This window comes from Rattus norvegicus, chromosome 4, assembly GCF_021556685.1.
Source record: "Rattus norvegicus strain SHRSP/BbbUtx chromosome 4, alternate assembly SHRSP_T2T, whole genome shotgun sequence".
Classification (NCBI taxonomy): domain Eukaryota; kingdom Metazoa; phylum Chordata; class Mammalia; order Rodentia; family Muridae; genus Rattus; species Rattus norvegicus.
The window spans coordinates 10,397,164-10,418,336 of record NC_141537.1 but is presented as its reverse complement, the minus strand read 5'-3'; the positions used below and the strand labels follow the sequence as shown (position 1 = coordinate 10,418,336).

At 38.8% G+C, this 21,173-nt stretch overlaps 1 protein-coding gene across 26 annotated transcripts in view; it reads right to left on the bottom strand.

Annotated features, from left to right (window-relative positions):
• Window positions 1–21,173, bottom strand: part of Kmt2c (lysine methyltransferase 2C) — a 214,730-nt gene that overhangs the window by 133,737 nt on the left and 59,820 nt on the right. For 22 of the 26 annotated variants that reach the window (XR_015686283.1, XR_015686284.1, XM_087659632.1 and 19 more), the window contains one exon: window positions 2,968–3,109. Coding sequence is in view for 24 of the 26 variants with exons in the window: in XM_087659632.1 (XP_087515758.1) it covers window positions 2,968–3,109 (142 nt within the window). In the remaining 2 variants the exon portion in view is untranslated. The remainder of the gene's footprint in view (window positions 1–2,967; window positions 3,110–21,173) is intronic. The other 4 variants (XM_087659641.1, XM_087659652.1, XM_087659655.1 and 1 more) reach the window with 1 other exon arrangement.

The following is a 21,173-nucleotide window of genomic DNA, read 5'->3' as shown; positions in this document are numbered from 1 at the left end:
GCTAATAAGCCATTTGAAAAAATCAGAAAATAATCTCAACCACAACAGCCAATAAGCAAGTCTATGTAAATTTAGGTGAGTAATAGAGTTATAGACTTGGAACTACAAATGTGAGAAAAAAACCTTGATCATACAAAACTAACTTAAAAGGCAAATGCAGTGCCCGTGGCTGTAATCCTAGCACTCAGTAAACGGAAACTGGAGGGTTGCAAGTGCTAAGCTGGCATGGTCTAATGAGAACCTGAGGCCAGATGACAGGTGGAAACAAGAAAATAAAGCTGGGACCCTCTTACATCACAAAGAGATGATAAAACTATGTCACCAATGAAACAAAATGGGACTCTAAGAAGTAACGCCACACATTTACCATCCACCTATGTTTGCCAGAAATGACAAGAGTACGCGATAAAGAAACAGGTAGTATTCAATAACTGGTGTTAGGAGAACTGGAGAACCATACGCAGAGAAATTAAACCCTTGTCTCATAACACATGCAAAATTCAACTCAAAATTGCTTAAAGACTTGATTGTGAGATCTGAAATTTCTAAAACATTTTTTTTTTAATTCAAGATAGGGTTTCTTTGGGTAGGCCCTTTTGTTCTGTAACTTACTCTGTAGCCCAAGTTGGCCTCAAACTCAAGAGATCTGCCTGCCTCTGCCTCCTGAACGGTGTGATTAAAAGGACGAGGAACTCCTGCCGGGTAAAGTACTATCCTTTTACTTTGAAAATATTTAAACCTCTCAAAATATTGGGGGAAAGTGAACTAGGTATAGCAAATACCTATATACTCTTCACCTAGATTCACACTGGAGTTAAAGAATTCAGAAATTATTACAGTAAGATGATTGGGGAGGAGGCTCTCACAAGATAATAACCCCTATAACAGATGACACAAAACTTCAAAAAATCGAAGACAGAAGCTGAATGAAGTGTATTTACAAACAGTAGAAATTAAACCTGAGGACAGACCATGCCTTACAGACTAGCTTACAGAATAAAAAAAAGGACCTAAAATGCTGAACACAACTAAAATGTCACATTTCAATAGAATAGCCATTAAACTTAGTGAAGACCAGATCTGACTTAGATTTGATGATACTTTTTACAACTAAATTAGACTATGGAAAGGTAATTAAGAAGTGAAAAAGAGGGCTGGAGAGATGGCTCAGCGGTTAAGAGCACTGACTGCTCTTCCCAAGGTCCTGAGTTCAATTCCCAGCAACCACATGGTGGCTCACAACCATCTGTAATGAGATCTGATGCCCTCTTCTGGTGTGTCTGAAGACAGCTACAGTATACTGATATAAATAAATAAGTAAATAAATAAATAAAATATTTAAAAAAAAAAAAAAGAAGTGAAAAAGAAATGAAAAGATATTAAAGACAATAGCTTCAACCAAGTCAGTAGGCCAAGTTAAGATAACAGGAAATTGTGGGTTAATCAAGTATGAACTATGATACAAATCACAGACCAACCAGGTAAATATTGGTGTTATTTGTTGAAAAGGAAAACAGGAAACGGTGGAATAAAGAGTAGTTTGGGACATTCTAAGGGTGAAGAATCTAATACATTTCTTTATGGAAATGTTAATTAGGAAGACAGCAGAGTTTGGATTTTAGGAATATAGCCTCACTGAAAATAAGAATTTGTGGCTCAAGACGCAAGCAAGGTTCACAGCCTTCAGATTAGATATACTTCACTGAGAATTAAATAAAGGTAGAGGCAGACAGGATACTCAAAAACCCTCAAAATCCAAAAGTGGAGGAGCATCCTCACAAGATTTACAGAGGATAAAATGAAAAGGGAGGAGTATTAACAGCAAAACAAAGAAAACAAAACATGTTAAGAGGCTGAGAATATTCAATTATCTAATACTTTCATAGTCTTATTTAGGACTTCAAAATAGAACTTGGAGACAATAAGCCATGAAAGTTGAGCTATATAATAATAGGTAATAATATCCCAAATGTAATTATTAATTTCTTATCATAAGTAAAAAAAAACTTCTATCCAGGCAGTGGTAGTACACACCTTTAATCCCAGCACTAGGGAGGCAGAGCAAGGCAGATCTCTGAGTTTGAGGATAGCCTGGGCTAACCCAAGCTGGTCTACAGAGAACGTTCCCAGACAGCCAGAGCTTAGGGAAAAAAAAACAAAAGAACAGAAAAAAGAAAAGGAAAACCCACTTTTATCACTATGTTACTTCCTTCCACTTTTATCATGTTATGTATTCATTTTGTGTGTACAAGCACAGAGTCAGAAGACATTTTCCGGAAGTCAGCTCTTTCTTTTGATCATGTGGGTCCTGAGGATAAAACCTGAGTCATCAGGTGTAACAGAAAGTTACCATCTGCGGGGCTGGGGATTTAGCTCAGTGGCAGAGCGCTTACCTAGGAAGCGCAAGGCCCTGGGTTCGGTCCCCAGCTCCGAAAAAAAGAACAAAAAAAAAAAAAAAAAGAAAGAAAGAAAGAAAGAAAGTTACCATCTGCACCATCTCCCCAGCCCCAGCTCCTTTCATTGTTATTCAATTGTTTATTTACTTTTTATTTATTTATTTACTGAGTGGGGAGATTCTTTCTTAAAGAATAACGAGGGTATGACTACAAGTGTGTTACAGTTTCAGTCACCATGTTGGTGCTAGGAACCAAACCTGGTTCCTCTGATAAAAGTGTCTCTTGCTCCCCGCCCTAAATTCTTACATTAGGGGCTCTGAGGTATCTTTTCAGTCAGGAATAGCATACAGCTAATATCAACCCTTATCTGGAATGGCTAGAGCACTACTATCCTAGTACATCCACTGCTCTCCAATCGCCAAAGTGCACAGCATAACCAACATCATACAGGGGTGTCAAACATAAGGGCACTAAATGATAAAGCCCCACCCAGACCCAAAGCCCTGTCTCCAGTCAGTTTACCACCCTTCCCCTATCAGGGGCTCTAGTCCAGCTCTCTTCGTCGTCTAACCTGATTTTGGCTTCTACACCGACAGAGACCAGGGAGTGTGCAGAGTCCTCAGACACAGACCGCTGAAGAGCTGAGGCTGGCTGCTTGCTGCTCTCCACTTCTGTCTCAGCGTCCTCCTCCACAGATTGTTCTTTGACTTCTGCTTCACAGTAAGGAAGAGGATACAAAGAGTCATTTTGTGTTCAATTACTGAAAATTTTACCTACAAAGAGTATATAATGGAAAATTAAATAAAAGACAACAAATATGAAACATTCATATACATAATTAGTGTCCATCTGCTGATGCAAAGCGATCATCAGCATCATGTAAGCTGTGGGTCACTGTGCCTTGAGGCCCAAGTACAACTGACTTAGAGAAGGTCAACACTAGAAATAACTGTTTAGAATCTTATTTTCAGGATTGTAACAGTTGATCTCTCAATAAATGTATTTCAATGTTGTTCATTTTCTGAGTTTGTTCATAAATTGAGACTATTAATCTGATAGATTATGCATCCTAGTCACTTGCCATTCTAAAAGCTAAATTCTTGGACAGCTCTTTGATTCTGCTTCTTTTAAAATTCTTCTCAGGACTCTTAAATCCGGAAACTTTATAAATGCTTTTTTTTTTGAGAGTTTTACTTTTTAATGTATATGGGTGTTTTGTGTGTGTGTGTGTGTGTGTGTGTGTGTGTGTGTGTGTGTGTGTGTGTGTGTGTACACCACATACATCCAGTGGCCTTGGAGGCCAGAAGGAGGAGCTAGATAGATCCCCTAGATCGTAGATACAGATGGCTGTGATGGGAATCAAACCCAGGCTCTCTGCCAGAGCAACAAGTGTTCTTAACTCCTGAGCTATCTCTCTAACCCCTGTGAAGCTTTTTAAACAATTCTACCCCCAACATCACTTTTCTTTTTAAATAAGATGTCTATTGTCTTTCATGCTTCATCACCAGATTAAAGGGACACTCCTCCTCTACCAATGCTTCTGAGACAATTCCCCATTTTTAAACAATTCGTCGTTTTATAATTGGAAATTTATTTAGACCTTGCTACACAATCCTTGAACAAATGAACCTGTAGACTGTGTCTCTATCAATTTAACCCACCTGATGACTATTTTTAAATATTATATAAACAGCATTAACCTTTTATTCACCTGTCAAACCATGTTTCACCATGTTTCATAAAATTGCTCATTTGGATCAAATGAGTCAGGCAAGGTGTCACATGCCTGTAAACCACAGTTCTTGAGAGGACAATCTGTTCTAAGTTACCTTCTAATACACAGCGAGACCCAGGACAGGCTGTACTATATAACCTTAATCAGAAAGAAGTGGGAAGGGAGAGGAGAGGAGGGGAGAGGAGGGGAGGGGAGGGAAGGGGAGAGGGACAGACAGACACGAATGAATATCTAATAATCTACTGCCTACTCAGTTGGTGTCTTCTGACTCCCAAATGGGAGCCCAGCCTTCCAGCTAAAGAACATAATTATTATCCAAGTCTTAGCACTCCCTCTCCTCTGGGATTAATAATCTTTAAGCCTACATATCCAGCACTAGCTCCTTGCCAATATCCCAGATCATCCTTTACAGCACATTACAGACGGCCACCCTATGCCATGTCTTAGCATCCTGAAAGAAATTTCACTTGAAACTTCAACTCACACCAGTACTTCAATTTTATTTCACTAATTCTATGAGTATCACCTAAACTCAACATGAATTTTAGGGAAGTATTTGGGAGGGAAAAATGGACACAAATCTAACAAAAGTAGCGACATGAAGCTGTAATAGAATGCTTTGGGTATCCCTAGCTCAAACAGCACTGTGCCTTTCTAACAATGGAAAAGGAAAACAAAATGGCCATTGTGTATGAGACTTATCAATCAAGGTATCCTGAGTACCCTGCAGACAATTTTGTAAAAAAGAAAAAACTTTAGCATTGAGTCAACAAAGTGTGTATTCATATCAAATATAAAGAGACTAAAAATGCAATGGTTACAATGAAATTATACATTTCTGCGTGATAACTTGTTGGGAGCGATACCTTTGAAGCCCTCCATTATTGATGTTATTATGGTTAGTTAAGTATGACTGGGTTCATGGAAAATCCCCAGCCTGCTGCAGAAGACTAATACAAATCTGGTGGTCAAGATAAATACTAATATGATAAAGTTCTCCTGCTGACTAATAATATGACAAACCTGTGACCTTTCTGACATCTGTCAACATCAGCCGATTCCCTGACCACACAAATACTGTGTCCTTGGCCTGCGTAAATGTTTCTTACTCCCCCTCCCTCCTTCTGTTACCCCTGTTATGGTATAAAAAGTTATTTATTGGTATAAAAAGTTACTGGCAGTAAAAAGTGAAACATACCAACACAACTAGGACTGTGAAGACCATGACTGATGAAATATTCCACACAGCATTTGGTTATCTACAGACTATCCAAAAATATATGTGCTTAAATACCAATTGGTATATTTTATAATGGATAAACCAGATACTAGCCCAACAAAATAGTACAAGCTCATTTAACTCACTTTTTTTACTTTTCATGGGGTCTTAAATGTTCAGTTACATGCAGTCCAATTTGTAAAAGACAGAACTAACAGTTTTCATGTCTGAAACTGGGGGAAGAGAGCATGAAAGATGGCTCAGCTAGTAAAGGGCTGCTAAACAAGAATTAAGGCTCAAAGTCAGATCTCAAGAATCCCTGGGTATCTATAACCCCATCATCTGGGAAGCAGATATGGAAGGTCCCTGGAGCTCATAACCAATTAACTGGTGGTGTCCTGACTCAAACTGAATCAATGCGGAAGGTGCCAGGGTAATAATGCCTGTGTCCAAGCCAATCTGCTCTATAGTGAGTTTCAGGACAATCACAGCTACATAGTGAGACTTTCTCAAAAATAAAAAAGTGAGGACCAAGAACAGTGGTGCACAGCTTTAATAAAGCACTTAGGAAGCAAAGGCACATGATCTCTTTGAGCTCAAGGACAGCTTGGTCTGTACAGGAGTCCCAAGACAGCCTGGGCTACACAGTGAAAGTAAGCAAGCAAACAAGCACTCCAATGTTGTGGTCAATAAAATAAAGCACTGGACACCAACCTCCTGTGTATGCCATTAGCTCCTATGGACACAGGAGGGTGTGGATACAGTCCCCTCCTACAATGGTTAGTTTTAACTATCAAAATGATATAATCTATAATTCTCTGGGAATAATCTTGATGAGGAATTATCTAAACTTGGTTGGCCTGAGGCCATGTGGGTAGGAGATTGTCTTACTTGTTCATTAATGAAGGAAAAGCTGTCCATTTTAGGTAGTATCATTCTCTGGAGAGAAGAAAAAGAGCTGAGGTGCTGGAGAGAAGGTTAAAGTGCTTACTGCACCAACACATGGCAAATCAAAAACAACCTGTCTAACTCCCATTCCAGGGATTCAACCCCCTCTTTTAACTTCTGGTCCATAAACTTATATGCAGACAAACCATCCGTCCACATAAAATAAAAATAAATGATCTTTAAATATCTCCAAATCATTAATGAAAACTGTATTTCTAAAGGAGAAAGCTGAAAGCAAGCAAACAGGTATACATTCTCTCTGCTCTTGGCTGCGGATAAAATGTGACCAGCTGCTTTGAGTTCTAGCCTTAACTGTCCCAAAAAACAGTAAGTTGGAATTGCAAGTCTTCTTCCCTAAGCCAGCCTTAGTCAGGGTATTTCTATCACAGCAAAAGAATGAAGCTAGACGCCTCCCAAATTTAAACCTGGCCTAAATAAACACAACCAGTTCCGCTTGCTCACAAAATTCTCTATAGCCAAAAAGGTGGAGAGGAAAAGGGGGGAGCTCCTATTCAGCTCCTAATTAATTTCCTAGCCACTAGGTGGCACATGTGCCATGTAACCAGACTACAGAAGAACCTAATTCCTAGTAAGGAAGCTTCTAAAAGAACTTAAGTTTCTACACTTTACGAAACATCACTGGTTTTATGGATGGCATTTAGGGGATAGAGAGAAAAATTAAATCTGATCTTTTTATGTACTTACACATCGTTTCAATCCTTTAACACCTCACAACTCTTGATTAACCCTAAATAGTTTTAAGACAAGAGAGAGTTTGAGTCAACAGTGGCTTCAAACCTAATCAGCCACAATAAATAGATATCTTTAACTTAGTCATGGGCTCCCAATAGGGCCATGAGAACTTTGGTTTGCTTCAAAAATCAAATAGATAATGTCTCCTAGAATGAAGCAATCCTTCAGTTCAAAAACTGTAACGCATGAACGCAAGTGTGAAGATGAAGTTGTTATTAAGCATCAGTGTGCTGCTGTGATCTGGTTCTACAGTCAGGCACTATGTCTGGTATACTGTCTTGCTCAGCTCCCCGTCAGCTTGTCTTCCTCACCTACACTAAACCGCGCTACTCGATGAATTGTACCTGTGGCTCTTGATGTAGGAACACAAATTATCTTTAAAAACAGTTTAGGATGCAACAGAAAGAACACTCCTGACTTTGTGCTAAGTTAACATTTAATTTCTTTCTTTTTTTTTAAGGTTTTTACTTTTATATATGTAAGTACACTGTAGCTGTCTTCAGACACAGAGGGCATCAGATCCCATTACAGATGGTTGTGAGCCACCATGTGGTTGCTGGGAATTGAACTCAGGACCTCTGCAAGAGCAGTCAGTGCTCTTAACTGCTGAGCCATCTCTCTAGTCCAACATTTTACTTCTTTAGACCAACTATTTATAAAAAAATTACTACTACATAAAATGCACTGTATTCAAATGAAGTGGATACAAAAATAAAAGCAGGATACCTAGTCTTCATAAAAGAGAAAATGGTAGCAGGAACAGCGTCTGACATGACAGAAGTATGCACATTGAAGCTGGGAATGTAGCTTGGTTACTATAGTATTTGCCTAGCACACAAAAAGTCTTGTTTAATTCGTAGAACCATACTAAACCAGCCATACCTATCAGTCCAGCACTTAGGAGGAAAAGTAGGAAAATAAGGTAAAATGTAAGCATGCACATATTACAATATGGTTAAATGAAGAAGTTGGCGGTGGGGTTAATAAGACTAGAAGCCCAGTAAAGCTGTAATGATAAACAAACATTCACTAACAGTTCTCCACTCCCCACGTTATAAAAAGGAGCAGTCTCTAACAGGACATTCATTTTAAAAACAAGGACCAAAGGGCGCAGTCAGCAGTGTGATCATGTTGGTGTAAGTTCAGACGCCCGGTGCCCACAGGAAAAGCCAGGGGCACACCATCTGTGCACCCCGAACAAGGAGAGAAGTGAAAAGTGGATCCCTAGAGAGACTAGACAGTCAACACAGCGAAATGATTCAGCTTCACTAGAGCTACTTATTTAATTAATTAATTTTAAGGAATTCCTTAAGTGGAATGAAGAGCAACTGAAGAAGATACTTGATGTTGCACTTAGATTCCCATATGTACTTTACTGTGCGTGCACACACACTAAAACCACACATACATGCATGCACCCTTATAAACACATATCTCCCCACATGACATAAAAAAAAAAAAAAAAAACAAGTCTCAAGGTTGAGCTTCCGAGCCTGGGTTTGTTCATACACTATGTCAGTGCAGGCTCCCTCTAACTCTATCTCATGAACTTGTTAACAGGATTATTGGGAAAACTTTCTGAGGAATCATTTTTGTATATAAAAACTAAAATACAGGGGCTGGGGATTTAGCTCAGTGGTAGAGCGCTTACCTAGGAAGCGCAAGGCCCTGGGTTCGGTCCCCAGCTCCGAAAAAAAGAACCAAAAAAAAAAAACCTAAAATACAGTTTTATTCTTGCTCTTTAAGTACTATCCAGTAAGATTGAGTAGAGAAAACAGCTAAATTAAAGGAAATAAACACTTTCACTTCAACCAGTTACAAAATCGTTTCCTTAAAAAGCAAAAAAACTCTTGAACCAGCTGTGGTGGTACATACCTCAAACTTAGGAAGTCAAAGTTATTTAACAAGTCTGGACCTTCCTGGCTTCAACAATAAAATCTGAATGAAGTGTACAAAAGTCTTCAACAAATTCACACATATTAGAGCACATCTGACTGTAAATGCCTCATAAAATACACCAGAGTTCAAGCATGTCGGGTCTCACCACACTGCACAGTACAGTATTCCAGTGAATTTTAAAGACTGATTTAATCAGAGGTCCTAGATTTTGGGTAGAAAACAACATATCCTTATTTTTAATAACCTCCAAATTTTAAAATTAAAAAAAATTAAGAATATGAGCTATGAGAAAAAATAGATTCTGAGAAGGCTGCTGCCACTGTCTAGCCTATTTTGGAGAACTGTAAAAATTTCTTTACAGCACTCACCAATTTAAGTCTACATAAAGAAACAGTATCTCAAATGCAAAATGTGAAAGTAAATGTTTTTAAGACCCTTAATCTAAGGTTACAGGTTTGCCCAAATTAACCCCTACTACATTGTATTAGATGTGTATGCCTATGTGTTGCATCTGTGTATTTCACATGTGAAATGACTATCAGCACTGACGCAGAAGCAGAAGGAGCTTTACTACAATAGTATGTTCAAGCTGAACTCAGAAGGGGTTAAGAAGATGGCTCAGTGGATAAAGTGTTTATTCTATTCGACAAGGGCTGGAATTTGGTTCCCCAGATCCTTTTAACAGCCAGGTAGTCATGGTCATCACCTGTTATCTCAGCTCTTAGGAGGCAGAACTATGAACCAGTCAAGATCAGCGAGCTGCAGATTCAACCTGAACACCCTGCATTAGTAAGTAAAGTGGAAACTGATAGAAGGCGATACATGAAGTCAATTCAGGCTTCCACACACATGCAAACAATTACACCTCACCCACACCCACACCCCACCCCGACACACACACAGTCTTGTATTAACACGAAGTCTATAGGAAAACCAGCAAAAAGGGCTATATGATATGCTAAGAAAAGAAAAAACAAAATGTTCAGTTAAAAGAGCTAGCTGTACAAGATGGGAAAACACTGCAATACGACTAACTGAGAGACTGGGAGAATTTGATCTTTAAATTTGGGCCAACATACTGAGACCTTGCCTCCAAAAAGGGGGGGGAAAAACCCATAAAAGATTGAAAACAGCAGAGGACTGCATCATCTGTTACAGCAAGAATTGCCATGGGTCTACAAAGGTAGCAGAGTAAGGTTGGGAGCCTTAGAATTCTTGCATGTGACTACCAGCACCAATGCTGACTGACTCAAACCACCAACACAGCCCCAGCTCCAAAGAGGGTGTGATGCGCCTGCTATCTTGTGCACACCTACACAGGCGCACACACACACCTACACAGGCGCACACACACACCTACACAGGCGCACACACCTACACAGGCGCACACACCTACACAGGCACACATACACATGATTCAAAATAAAGTTAAATTTTTGAAAGAATAATCACTTTCATCATGTTTAAGGTCGATGCACTGGTTGTCTAGTGGATTAAAACATGAGCCAACCACATAATGCTAAGAACAAACCTACTCTGAACATGAAACAGGTGTGAATCAACAGTAAATGAGCAAAGAAAGATACCCTATACTCACATTATATTGCTGGTGAAAATGCAAAATGGTACAGAAACTTGACACTACACAGGTATTTACAAAACTATACCATATAATCCAACAATTATGCTATTTAATATTTATCCAAAATGGGTTTTAAGATATAGCCACACAGAAAAACAAAAATCTAAAACAAAATAAGGTTGATTGTAGGCCTATCTGGTAAACCTTTGAAATTATTGGTAAGTGGATTATTTAACAGTGGAAGATTATTTAGTAATAGAATTGTCATCAAGCTGTGCATGTAGATAACACATATAAGTCAAGCCAAAAAGGAGGCTAAGGCAAAAAGAACATCATGAGTTTAAGACCAGTGTAGGCTATGTAATAAGTTCCAGGCCAGCCTGGGCTATGGAGTAAACCATTCTAGCAGAAATGATGGGGGTATGGAAAGGTAGGAATAGGGAGGGAGAGAGGGGGAGGGAGGAGAGAGAGAAATAATCATTAAATTGGGAAGACAAGGAGATGAAAATATTATATAAAAGGCAGTTAGTTGGCTGTATGCCATATACTACTGATACAATAAAATTAAAATAGACTTTAAAACCAAGATGGGAGCGCACAGGAGTTGTAGGGCAGGTAAACCACTCCATGATAAACAGCTAAGGACAATTACGTGCTTGTCAAAAGACCTGCGCATCACAAAAAAAAAATGTTTATAAATGAAACACCTTTCAAAATAATTACATGTTCAGCTACTGTTTTATATTACACACACAGATCACTTCAAGTAAGATGGTATAAATAAAGTCACTTGCCACTAAGCATGATATCCTGAGTTAACCCTGGGACCTACACTACAGAAGAAGAGAACCAACTCCCACAGTTGGCACACAAAAATAAGTAAACGAAAGTTTTAAACACACACACACACATACAGAGAGAGACAGAGACAGAGACAAAGAGACAGAGAGAGAGAGCTGCTGCACATCTACCCTCAGAAATATAATACATATATAAAACAATCTTCTAAACACCACAAATATTAATGAAAGACTAAGACAGTAACAAAGGACATACACGAAATAAAAAACTAACAGTTACAGTAATATACTTTTCCTTGCCAATATAACCTCGACTATAAAAACAAGTTCCTCTGATGAAAAGGAATAGATTATCTAAGACCTCTCTCTGCTCCCCAAAAAGGTGAAAACCAAATCCATAGACTTTCTTCGCTGAAAAGTGAAGGGATCAGAAAAAAGTCATACCAGAGAAACAGAAAAATGAGAGAAGCAGGAGAAACAATACTTTAAAAAACAAACTAGCATAAAAGGAAAAGAAAAAGGTCACTATATAATGGAAACAATTCACCAAGGAAATACATGAACATGTACACAAGCCTGAAACACTCAATAAAGAAAGCAGTAGGGTAAAAGGAGAAATAGGTTTCAATCATAGCTGGGAACTTCAATACAATCTGCAACCAAAAATAAAAAATAAAGACAAAAGAATCAACAAACAAATATTACAGGGGACTGGAGGGGCTGAGGAGACTCCTTAGCATGAAAGAGATTGTCCTTCTAGAGAACTCAGGTTCAATTCTCAGCACCTACATGGTAGGCCACAACTGTCACTCCAGCTCTAGAGGATTCAAAGCCCTCTTCTGGCTACTGGGGACACAAGAGACACATTCAAGTAAAACACCCCTACACATATCTCAAAAAATAAAAATAAACAAGAATTGTGATGGGAGAGTGGGTCTAGAGAGATGCCTCGGTGCCTTACTCTCCGACATGCACAGCAGATGGTGCACTGTCACTGTATGGAACTCCAGCTCCAGGGAATCTAACCAACTCTTGTAACCTCTGCAGGCACTCATACATGTGGCACATGCACACATGTACACACACACACCCATTCTTTAAAACTCAAAGGTAAATTGTGGACATTATGCCACCCAACACCTCTGGAGTACACACAGCTTCGCTATCACTAGGATGGCCCATGGACCAAAACAAGCCTCAGAGGACAGAAAGAATTAAGGGTGTAGCATGCATGTTTCTTACTACAGTGGAAAAAAAGCTTTAAATGAATAAAAGAAAGAAAATTTACAAGTTTTTTACAATAAAAATTTAGTGTATTTTTGCAAAAGAGAGAGAGAAGGGGGGGGGATTTAGTTTCCTTGAGACAATAGAGAAAAACCTAGTGGTTTTAGCAGAAGAATTAAGAGAAATGTGTAGCAACCAGTGCCTCCCCATCACCAAAAGAAAAAGTGAGATTAAAAAAGAATGATGCCACTCATGTTACAAAAAAAAAGCAAGTCAAATCAAACCCCAAGATAGAAACAAACAAACCCAGACATCAGACCATAAAATAAGAGACAAGAAGGGGGGGAGGGAGGAAGAGGAGGGAAAGGATGGGGGGGAGACCAAAGAGGAGGAAGGAGACTGAGGGGAGGAGGGGGGCAAAGGGAGGGAGGAGGGGAAAAGGACAAGAAGGAGGGAGAGGGGGAGGAGAATTAGGATGACAATGACCACATCTGCATCCACCACCAAGACAGGAAGGGGAGAAGCAAGAGTAGGAATGTTGCTATGGCCACAAGGTGCAGTGATGTGCAGCTGAGGTAATGGTAAGCACAAGGTATGTGAAAGCAAAAGAAGGGAAGGAAGGAAAAGGGAAGTAAGGGAGGGAGAGAGGAAGGAAGGAAGGAAGGAAGGAAGGGAGGGAGGGAGGGAGGGAGGGAGGGAGGGAGGGAAGGAAGGAAGGAAGGAAGGAAGGAAGGAAGGAAGGAAGGAAGGAATCACATAATACAGAAATGAAAACAGATGCATTATATAGCTGACAACAGAAATGACACCACTGAGCACAGCTTCATGTGGGGAAATCTGAACACAGAGTCTGTTAAAACTGAACCATGACAGAATATCACAGCAGACCAATAGTAAGAAATGTTTATCAACCAGACAAAAAAAATTCTATCAAGAAAATGCCTAGAATCAAACTGTTAAAATAAAACAAGTATCAATTCTTTTGAAATTACTTAGAAGTCCTAAAGGGAAGGAATTCTTAAGTTCCTATCAGACTACAATTGCCCTGTTTTTAAAAAGTATGGATGAGACACATTAGCATACAAAGCACTACAGGTCAACATACCTAAAAAGCACCCATATAAAATTCTCAAAGGTGGGTGAAGGTGGTCCATGCCTTTGATCCACCTAAGGGATACTGTGATCCTTAATATCTACGCACCAAACACAAGGGCACCCAAGTTCATAAAAGTAACCTTGTTTTAGCTTAAATCACATCTTGACCCTCACACAGTGATAATGAGTGCCTTCAGTACCCCATTCTCACTAATACACAGGTCAGAGACAAAAACTAAAGGAAATGTTGCAGGTAACTGACGTTATAAACCAAACTGACATTATAAGCCATATTTACAGAACATTTCACCCAAATTCAAAAGAATATACCTTCTTCTTCTTAGCACCTCATAGAACTTCTGCCAAAATTGACCATATACTTGGACAGAAAGCAAGTCTCCACAGAGGAAAGCAAACTGAAATAACCCCTGTGCCTCTCTCAACAACACTAATTAACGTGGATGCCAAAAACAGAAAACTTGCAAACTCATGGAAAATGAACAACTCATCACTGAATGGAAAATGGGTTGGGACAGAAGTTAATAACTTTCTAGAATTGAATGAAAAGGAAAGCACAACGTGGCCCAAGTTATGGGACACAATGCAATGCCTCCATAAAAAGAGAGACATCTGTATGGTATTAGCAATCCAACAGCACATCTGAAAGATCTAGAACAAAGAAGAAATAACATCCAAAAGGGAGAGATGGCAAGAAATAATCAAACTCAGGACTGGTTCAATAAACTGGAAACAAACAAACAAAAAACTGATATAAAGAATCAATAAAACAAAAAGTTGGTTCTTTGAGAAAACCAGTAAGACCACCCAGCCCCTAGCAAAATTAACTAAAAGGAGGAAAGAGAAGAGTCATGTTATCAAATTAGAGACAAATCCAGAGACTCATAAGGACATATTTTAAAAACCTGTACGCCAAATTGGAATACCTACAAAAAAAATGGATAATTTTCTCAATATATACCATCCTAACAAATTTGAATATCAGGTAAACAATTGTTTAAATTGCTATAACCTTTACTTATATTTTAGTGAAATATAAGTAGTAATTGAACCTACCAACCCAGAAAGCATGGGAATGGGTGGCGTCTATCAGTATTTCACAGAAGTTACCCCAATATTTCTCAAATTATTCAACAACAACAAAAATCCTTTTATAAGGACCCAGTAACTGATACCTAAACCACATAAAGAACCAACAAAGAATGAGAATTACAGCCTGATTTTGCTTATAAACATAGATATAAAAATTCTCAATACTTGCAAACTGAATCCAAGAACACAGCAAAAAGATCATCTACCATGATTAAGTAGGCTTCATCCCAGAGATGCAAGGATTAAACATATGCAAATCAATGTATGTACTCATCATGTAAAAACTGACTGAAAAACTCTCCATACCTATTAAATCCAGTACTTGAGGTCTTTGCAAGAGAAATAAGACAACTGAAGGAGATCAAAGGGATATAAATAGAACGAAAGAAGTCGGAGTATCTTAAATAACCCTAAAAATTACACAGGGAAACTCCTATAGCTGATAAACACATAAGTAGCAGGATAAAAAACTTAACAAAAATCAATTGCCTTCCTATGTACAAATGACAGAGAAAGAATCAGGGAAATGACACCTTTCACAATAGCTTCAGATTAACTCTAACCAATCAAGTGAAAGACTCGTATAAAAACCTTAAGACACTTTAGAAAGAAATTAACGAAGACATCAGAAAACAGAATATAGGAATATAGATTTTCCATGTTCCCATGTTCATGGATTAGTAGGATTAATAGAGTAAAAGCTATCCTACCAAATCTGCAAATACAATGCAATCTACATTAAAACCCAACACAATTCTTCACAGAACTTGAAGAACAAATTTCAGCTTTAAGAGGAAACACAAAAAAGCCCAGATTAGCTAAAACGTTCCTGAATAACAGAAGAACAGCAGGAGGTGTCACTATGCCCAATCTGAAACTGCACTACCAAGCTACAGTAGTAAAAACATCCTGGCACCAAAACAGACATGTGATCAATAAAATTTAACTGAAGACCCAGAAAAAAAGTGTACATCTATGGACACCTGATTTTTGATAAAGAATCCAGAAAAAATAAACACTGAAAAAGACAGCATCTGCAACAGATGGTCAAACTAGATGGCTGCATGTAGAAGAATCACACTCATCCACACTCATCACTCTGCATACATGTAGAAGAATCACACTCATCCACACTCATCACTCTGCATACATGTAGAAGAGTGCACACAGATCCACGCTCATCTCTCTGCACACTTGTAGAAGAGTGCACACAGATCCACGCTCATCTCTCTGCACAAAGCTCAGCTCCAGATGGAGCAAAGACTCAACATAAAGCCAGGCACACTGAACCTTATAGAAGAGAAACTCAGCACCTTCTGAACAGAACAATAGCACAGGCACTGAAAGCAACAATTAATAAATGGGACCTCATGAAACTGAAAAGTTTCTGAATGGCAAAGAACACTGTCAACCAGACAAAGTGGCAGCCTACAGGACAGGAAAAGATTTTTTACCAACTCCACATTCAATAGATGCCTCATGTATGCATGTATATATATATAGAACTAAAAAACAAAGAAGTATCATGAAAACCAATAATACAATTTTTTAAACAGGGTACAGACAAACAGAATTCTCAAAGGAAAGACTCAAATAGCTGAAAAACACTTAAAGAACTGTTCAACATGCTAGGCCATCAGGGAAATGCAAATCAAAACTACCTCAACACTTCATTTTCTTCCAGTCAGAATGGCTAAGATCAATAAAAACAAAATGATTATCATGCATGTAAATAAGGGCAAACATTCCTCCACTGCTGGCGAGAGTGTGAAGTTGTACAGCCATGAAGAAAATCAGTGTTGTGATTGCTCAAGAATTGATCTGCCTCAAGATCCAGCTCTACCACTCTTAGGTGTACACACCAAGGATGCTGCATGCGACCACAGAGACACTTGCTCAACCTTGTCATTACTGCTCTATTCATAAGAGCCAGAAATTGGTAACAACCTAGATGTCTGCCAATAGAAGAATAGATAAAGAAAATATCAAACATTTACTCAATTGAGTATGACTTGATAGTTTTTATTTAAAAAATGTGATCATAAAATTCACAGGTAAATTGACTCAGTTAGAAAATAATCATCCTGCGTGAAGTAAAACTCAGACCTAGAAAGACAAATATGTATGCATTCGCATATATGTGAACGTTAAGTCATTGATAAGCAAGTTGCAATATGTATAGCCAGAGAGGTTAGGTAGAAAGTAAGGGACTGGGGAAGGGTTAGGTCTCTGCAGAAAAGGGAAATAGAATACATATTTATGGACAGATAGGGAAGAGACTCAACAGGATGATCAAATAAGGAGGGGGAGGGAGGAGGGGGAAGCAGAAGAGAAGAAAGGGATAAAGCCAAGAGCTATTTCAGGGATTGTATGAAAACTTAATACATACATTAATCATATACATACACACACATACATATACACAAACATACATGCATACACACACACACATACCTACCTGCATACATACATACCTACATACATACATACCTACCTACATACGTACCAGGGCTTTTTAAAAAATTACAGGTCCTTAGCTTGCCTTTAATACCACCACTGGGCTGCAGAGGCATGCAAACCTCTGTTAAATCCTGGCCAGACCGAGCTACACAGTGAGACCCTGTCTCCAAAAAAAAAAAAAAAAAAAAAAAAAAAAGCAAAAAAAGAACCCAAAAAAATTACAAATCCTTTGTGCATATATTACAGCTTCTGGTTTTGTTTTTATGGAATTCCTTTGTGTGCACAAGTGTACAATGTCTCCACTCTGCATATATATGCATTTCTTTTGCTTTTTCTTGTTTGGCTGTTTTGTCCTATCCCGATTTGTTGCTTTTGTACCTTACTGTATTTTGTTTTATTTTGTTATTATTCTTTAGAAGCCTGTTTCCTGAGAGACAGAAAGCTTGTAGACTGGGTATGGAGGTGGGAGTGGGGGATGGGAGAAACTGATAGGAGCAGAGGGATGAGGGAAAATATTGAATGAAAAATCTATTGTAATTTTTAAAAAACTATCTACACGGCTCAAAATGATCAGCACATTGAATGGAATTTTCTATCAAAATACAAACGATTTTCTTCAAGGACTAGAATAATGAAAACACATAAGGACAGGACAGGCATGGTGGCCCATGCTTCAATCCGAAGCAGAGTCAGGTAGATCTCCATGATGCTCCCAGTCTGGTACACATAGTGAGCTCCAGGCCACAGGGCTATATATGAGGCCTTGACTCAATAAATAAATGCCTTTCATCTGAAACCAGGGAGGAGCAAATGGGGGGAGGGAGGTAGAGGGATGGAGACGCACAACCTAGAAGAAAGAGAATACCTGACTTTAAAATATACCAGCTAAGTAGGGTGTAATTCAGAACTAGATAGGGATGGAACTATTACTGTAAATTCTAGGCCAAGCTGAGCTACAAACAGCATCTCCTCACACACAAACATTTACCCCCCCAAAAAAGGGGGTCAGGGGTGATGCTAGAAAAGTGGGCATACAATGCAGAATAAATAAAATAGGCCTCTAGTTCTAAACATGTACAGTTGTGTCAAAGCATTAAATAAAACCCAAAACTCTGTAACTATTAGAAGTGCAGAAGCATCTCATTATCAGAGAAATGAAAACCAAAACCACAAAATGTCATCTCATCCTCCTTTAAATAGCTATAAAAATAATAGTAAAGACAAAAATGATTAATGGTAAGATTAAAGACTGTCCTCATTACGCTGATAGTAAGAATGTAAATTAGTCCAGTCCAGTTAAGGCTGGAGAGATGGTTCCACAATTAAGAACACTGGCTGCTCTTTTAAAAGACCAGGCTCAATTCCCAGTATCCACAGGGAAGCTTATAACCATCTGTCACCCCAGTTCCAGGGGATCCAACACCTCTTCTGACCTCTGAGGGCAACAGGCTTATACAAGGTATACTTACATACATGGAGGCAAAACAATCATAAACATAAAATGAAAATAAATAAATCTTGAAAGATTAGTTCTTATAGAAAAACCATATACAATGCTCCCAAGACAGACAGACAGACAGACAAAAAGAGGGGGAAGGGGAAGGAAAAGGAAAAGGAAAAGGAAAAGGAAAAGGAAAAGGAAAAGGAAAAGGAAAAGGAAAGAAAGGAAGCCACATGGCAGGACAGTGGTGGTCCATGCCTTTAATCCCAGCACTTGGGAGGCAGAGGCTCTATGACTGGAGGCCAACCTGGTCGACAGAATTAAATCTAGGACAGCCAGGATATACAGAGAAACATTTTCTTAAAAAAGTGAGACAGGGAAGGTGGGAGGGTGGGAGTGTGGAAGGGAGGGGAGGGAGGGGACACAACAGCTTTGTGAAGCTGCAGTGTCCAATCAATCCCATATATGTCTATAGTTCTAACACTTAGGAAGCTGACATCAAGGATCACTCGACCCTAAAATGGCAACAAAGCAAAGAAAGCTCTCAAGACAGGAAGGCAACAGGATCACAAGTTTGAGGCCACCCTTAGCTATACAGTGACCTAAAGCTAACCTAGACTATAGAATTAGACCCTGTGCCAGAAAAAATATCACTCCTTCTCCAGAAATGTGTGTGAAAATGGATGATAATATTATGTGAACTTGTCAAAAACATAAAGATAAATACTCCACCTCATTTTAATATGGAAGCTAATATCAATCTCAAAGAAACACGTTACAATACAATATAACACAATATATTATAATACAACACAACATAACTGAATAGAAGTTACTAGCATCTGGGAAGCACATAAGAGAAGGAGGGAGGACTAATATGTAGATGAGTAGATAATACATAATACAGAGTTTTAGTCACAGCACTCAAGAGTCTGAGTGTGAGGCTACACAGCAAGTTCCAGGACGACTTGGCTACATTGGTAAGACACCTGTCTCAAACAGACAAACAAGCTAGAGCTATTTACAGGTAGGCTTCAATGTGTATCAACTCACAATTATAAGTGACTATACTAAATACTTATTGTCTCTTCTAATGGCTAATATATTATTAAACAAGACAAAGACTGACAACAGAGTTAGTTCTCATGTGAAGCAATTATGATATGCAGTCCTACAACCGACAGCTTTCCCTACTACTTTTCTTAGCTAAAAGAACCTGAAGTCCTCAGAGAGTAGTTAAATTTCTATCTAGGGGCAGGAAAGATAAAAGATGGATCTCAGTAATATTCTTCCCAAAGAATAGTGATCACAGGGGCTTTCTGGAAAAGATACTTAAGACACAGGAGTTAAGGCAGAACACAAGGGCAGAGGAACACCCAAGAGCGCATACCCACTAGGCACATGCGAAATTCCTGTTTCCACTAAAATAATAATGAATGAAAACTAAACTTAAATTGAAGACTAGAAGCTTGAGAAGAGAAGATGGTGAATGATATAATGAGTCTCAATAAATTTCTATGTAAATGTAGACTGAGGAAAGGAGTAGTGTTGACTCACTTGAGATCTGAGCTCATCTGAGATCAGCAAGACTGTCTGTTGTCTACAGCCATGATCAGGGGACAGATGTAAAATTTGAGTTTGGTGGAAGAGTTGAAGGTTGTCAAGAAAATGACAGTCGGCATATGTAGTGGTGCATGCCTTCAATCCTAGCACTCAGGAGGGAGAGACAGACAGGTAAACCTCTTTAAAAAGAGTTTAAGCCAGAATTGTGAACTCCAGGCTAGCCAGGGTTACATAAGGTTACAAATAAAGGATCACAAAGACTGAGGTACAAACTTGGAGCTAGAAAAGCAGCAAACCCATTCATAAGATCACTGGACTGTGGGTTTCAATGTGTAAAAAACTGTGTGGCATAGATTAAGACAAAAGTGTGGTGGGGAAAAGGTGGAACCCATGCAAATCTGAAAAGGAGTCACTAATAGTTCCAATAAATGGCACTAGGACAAGGATAATGTGTGAACTCTAGGAATGGATTACTGATAGGAACTGGAGGAGTTTAAAAGAAATCAGGAGTCAAACCTCAAGGTTTTAAAACAGATCATAAAAAATTGCCAAGAGGCGGTAGCACATGCCTCTTACTCTCTGGGTTAGAGATCAGCCTGGGCTGCACAGTGAGTTCCAGGACAGTCAAGAGTACACAGTGAAACCCTGTCTGGAAAACAAAAACAAAAACAAAAACAAGATTCCAAGGGGAAAAACAGAGTAACACAGAAATGATGCTAGATCGTCACCAAGTAAGAAAGAGAATACTGAAGAAGAATGCTGATGGGTACATTGTTTTAAAAAGGAGATTGCTGGACCATACTGTCTTAATTTAAAAAAAAAAAAAATAAGGTTGAAAAATGTCACTTAGAACAGGAGCTGGACATAGTGGCAAGCACCTTTAATCCCAGCACTTGGGAGGCAGAGGCAAGTGGGTCTCTGTGAGCTGCATCCAAGCCTGGTCTACAT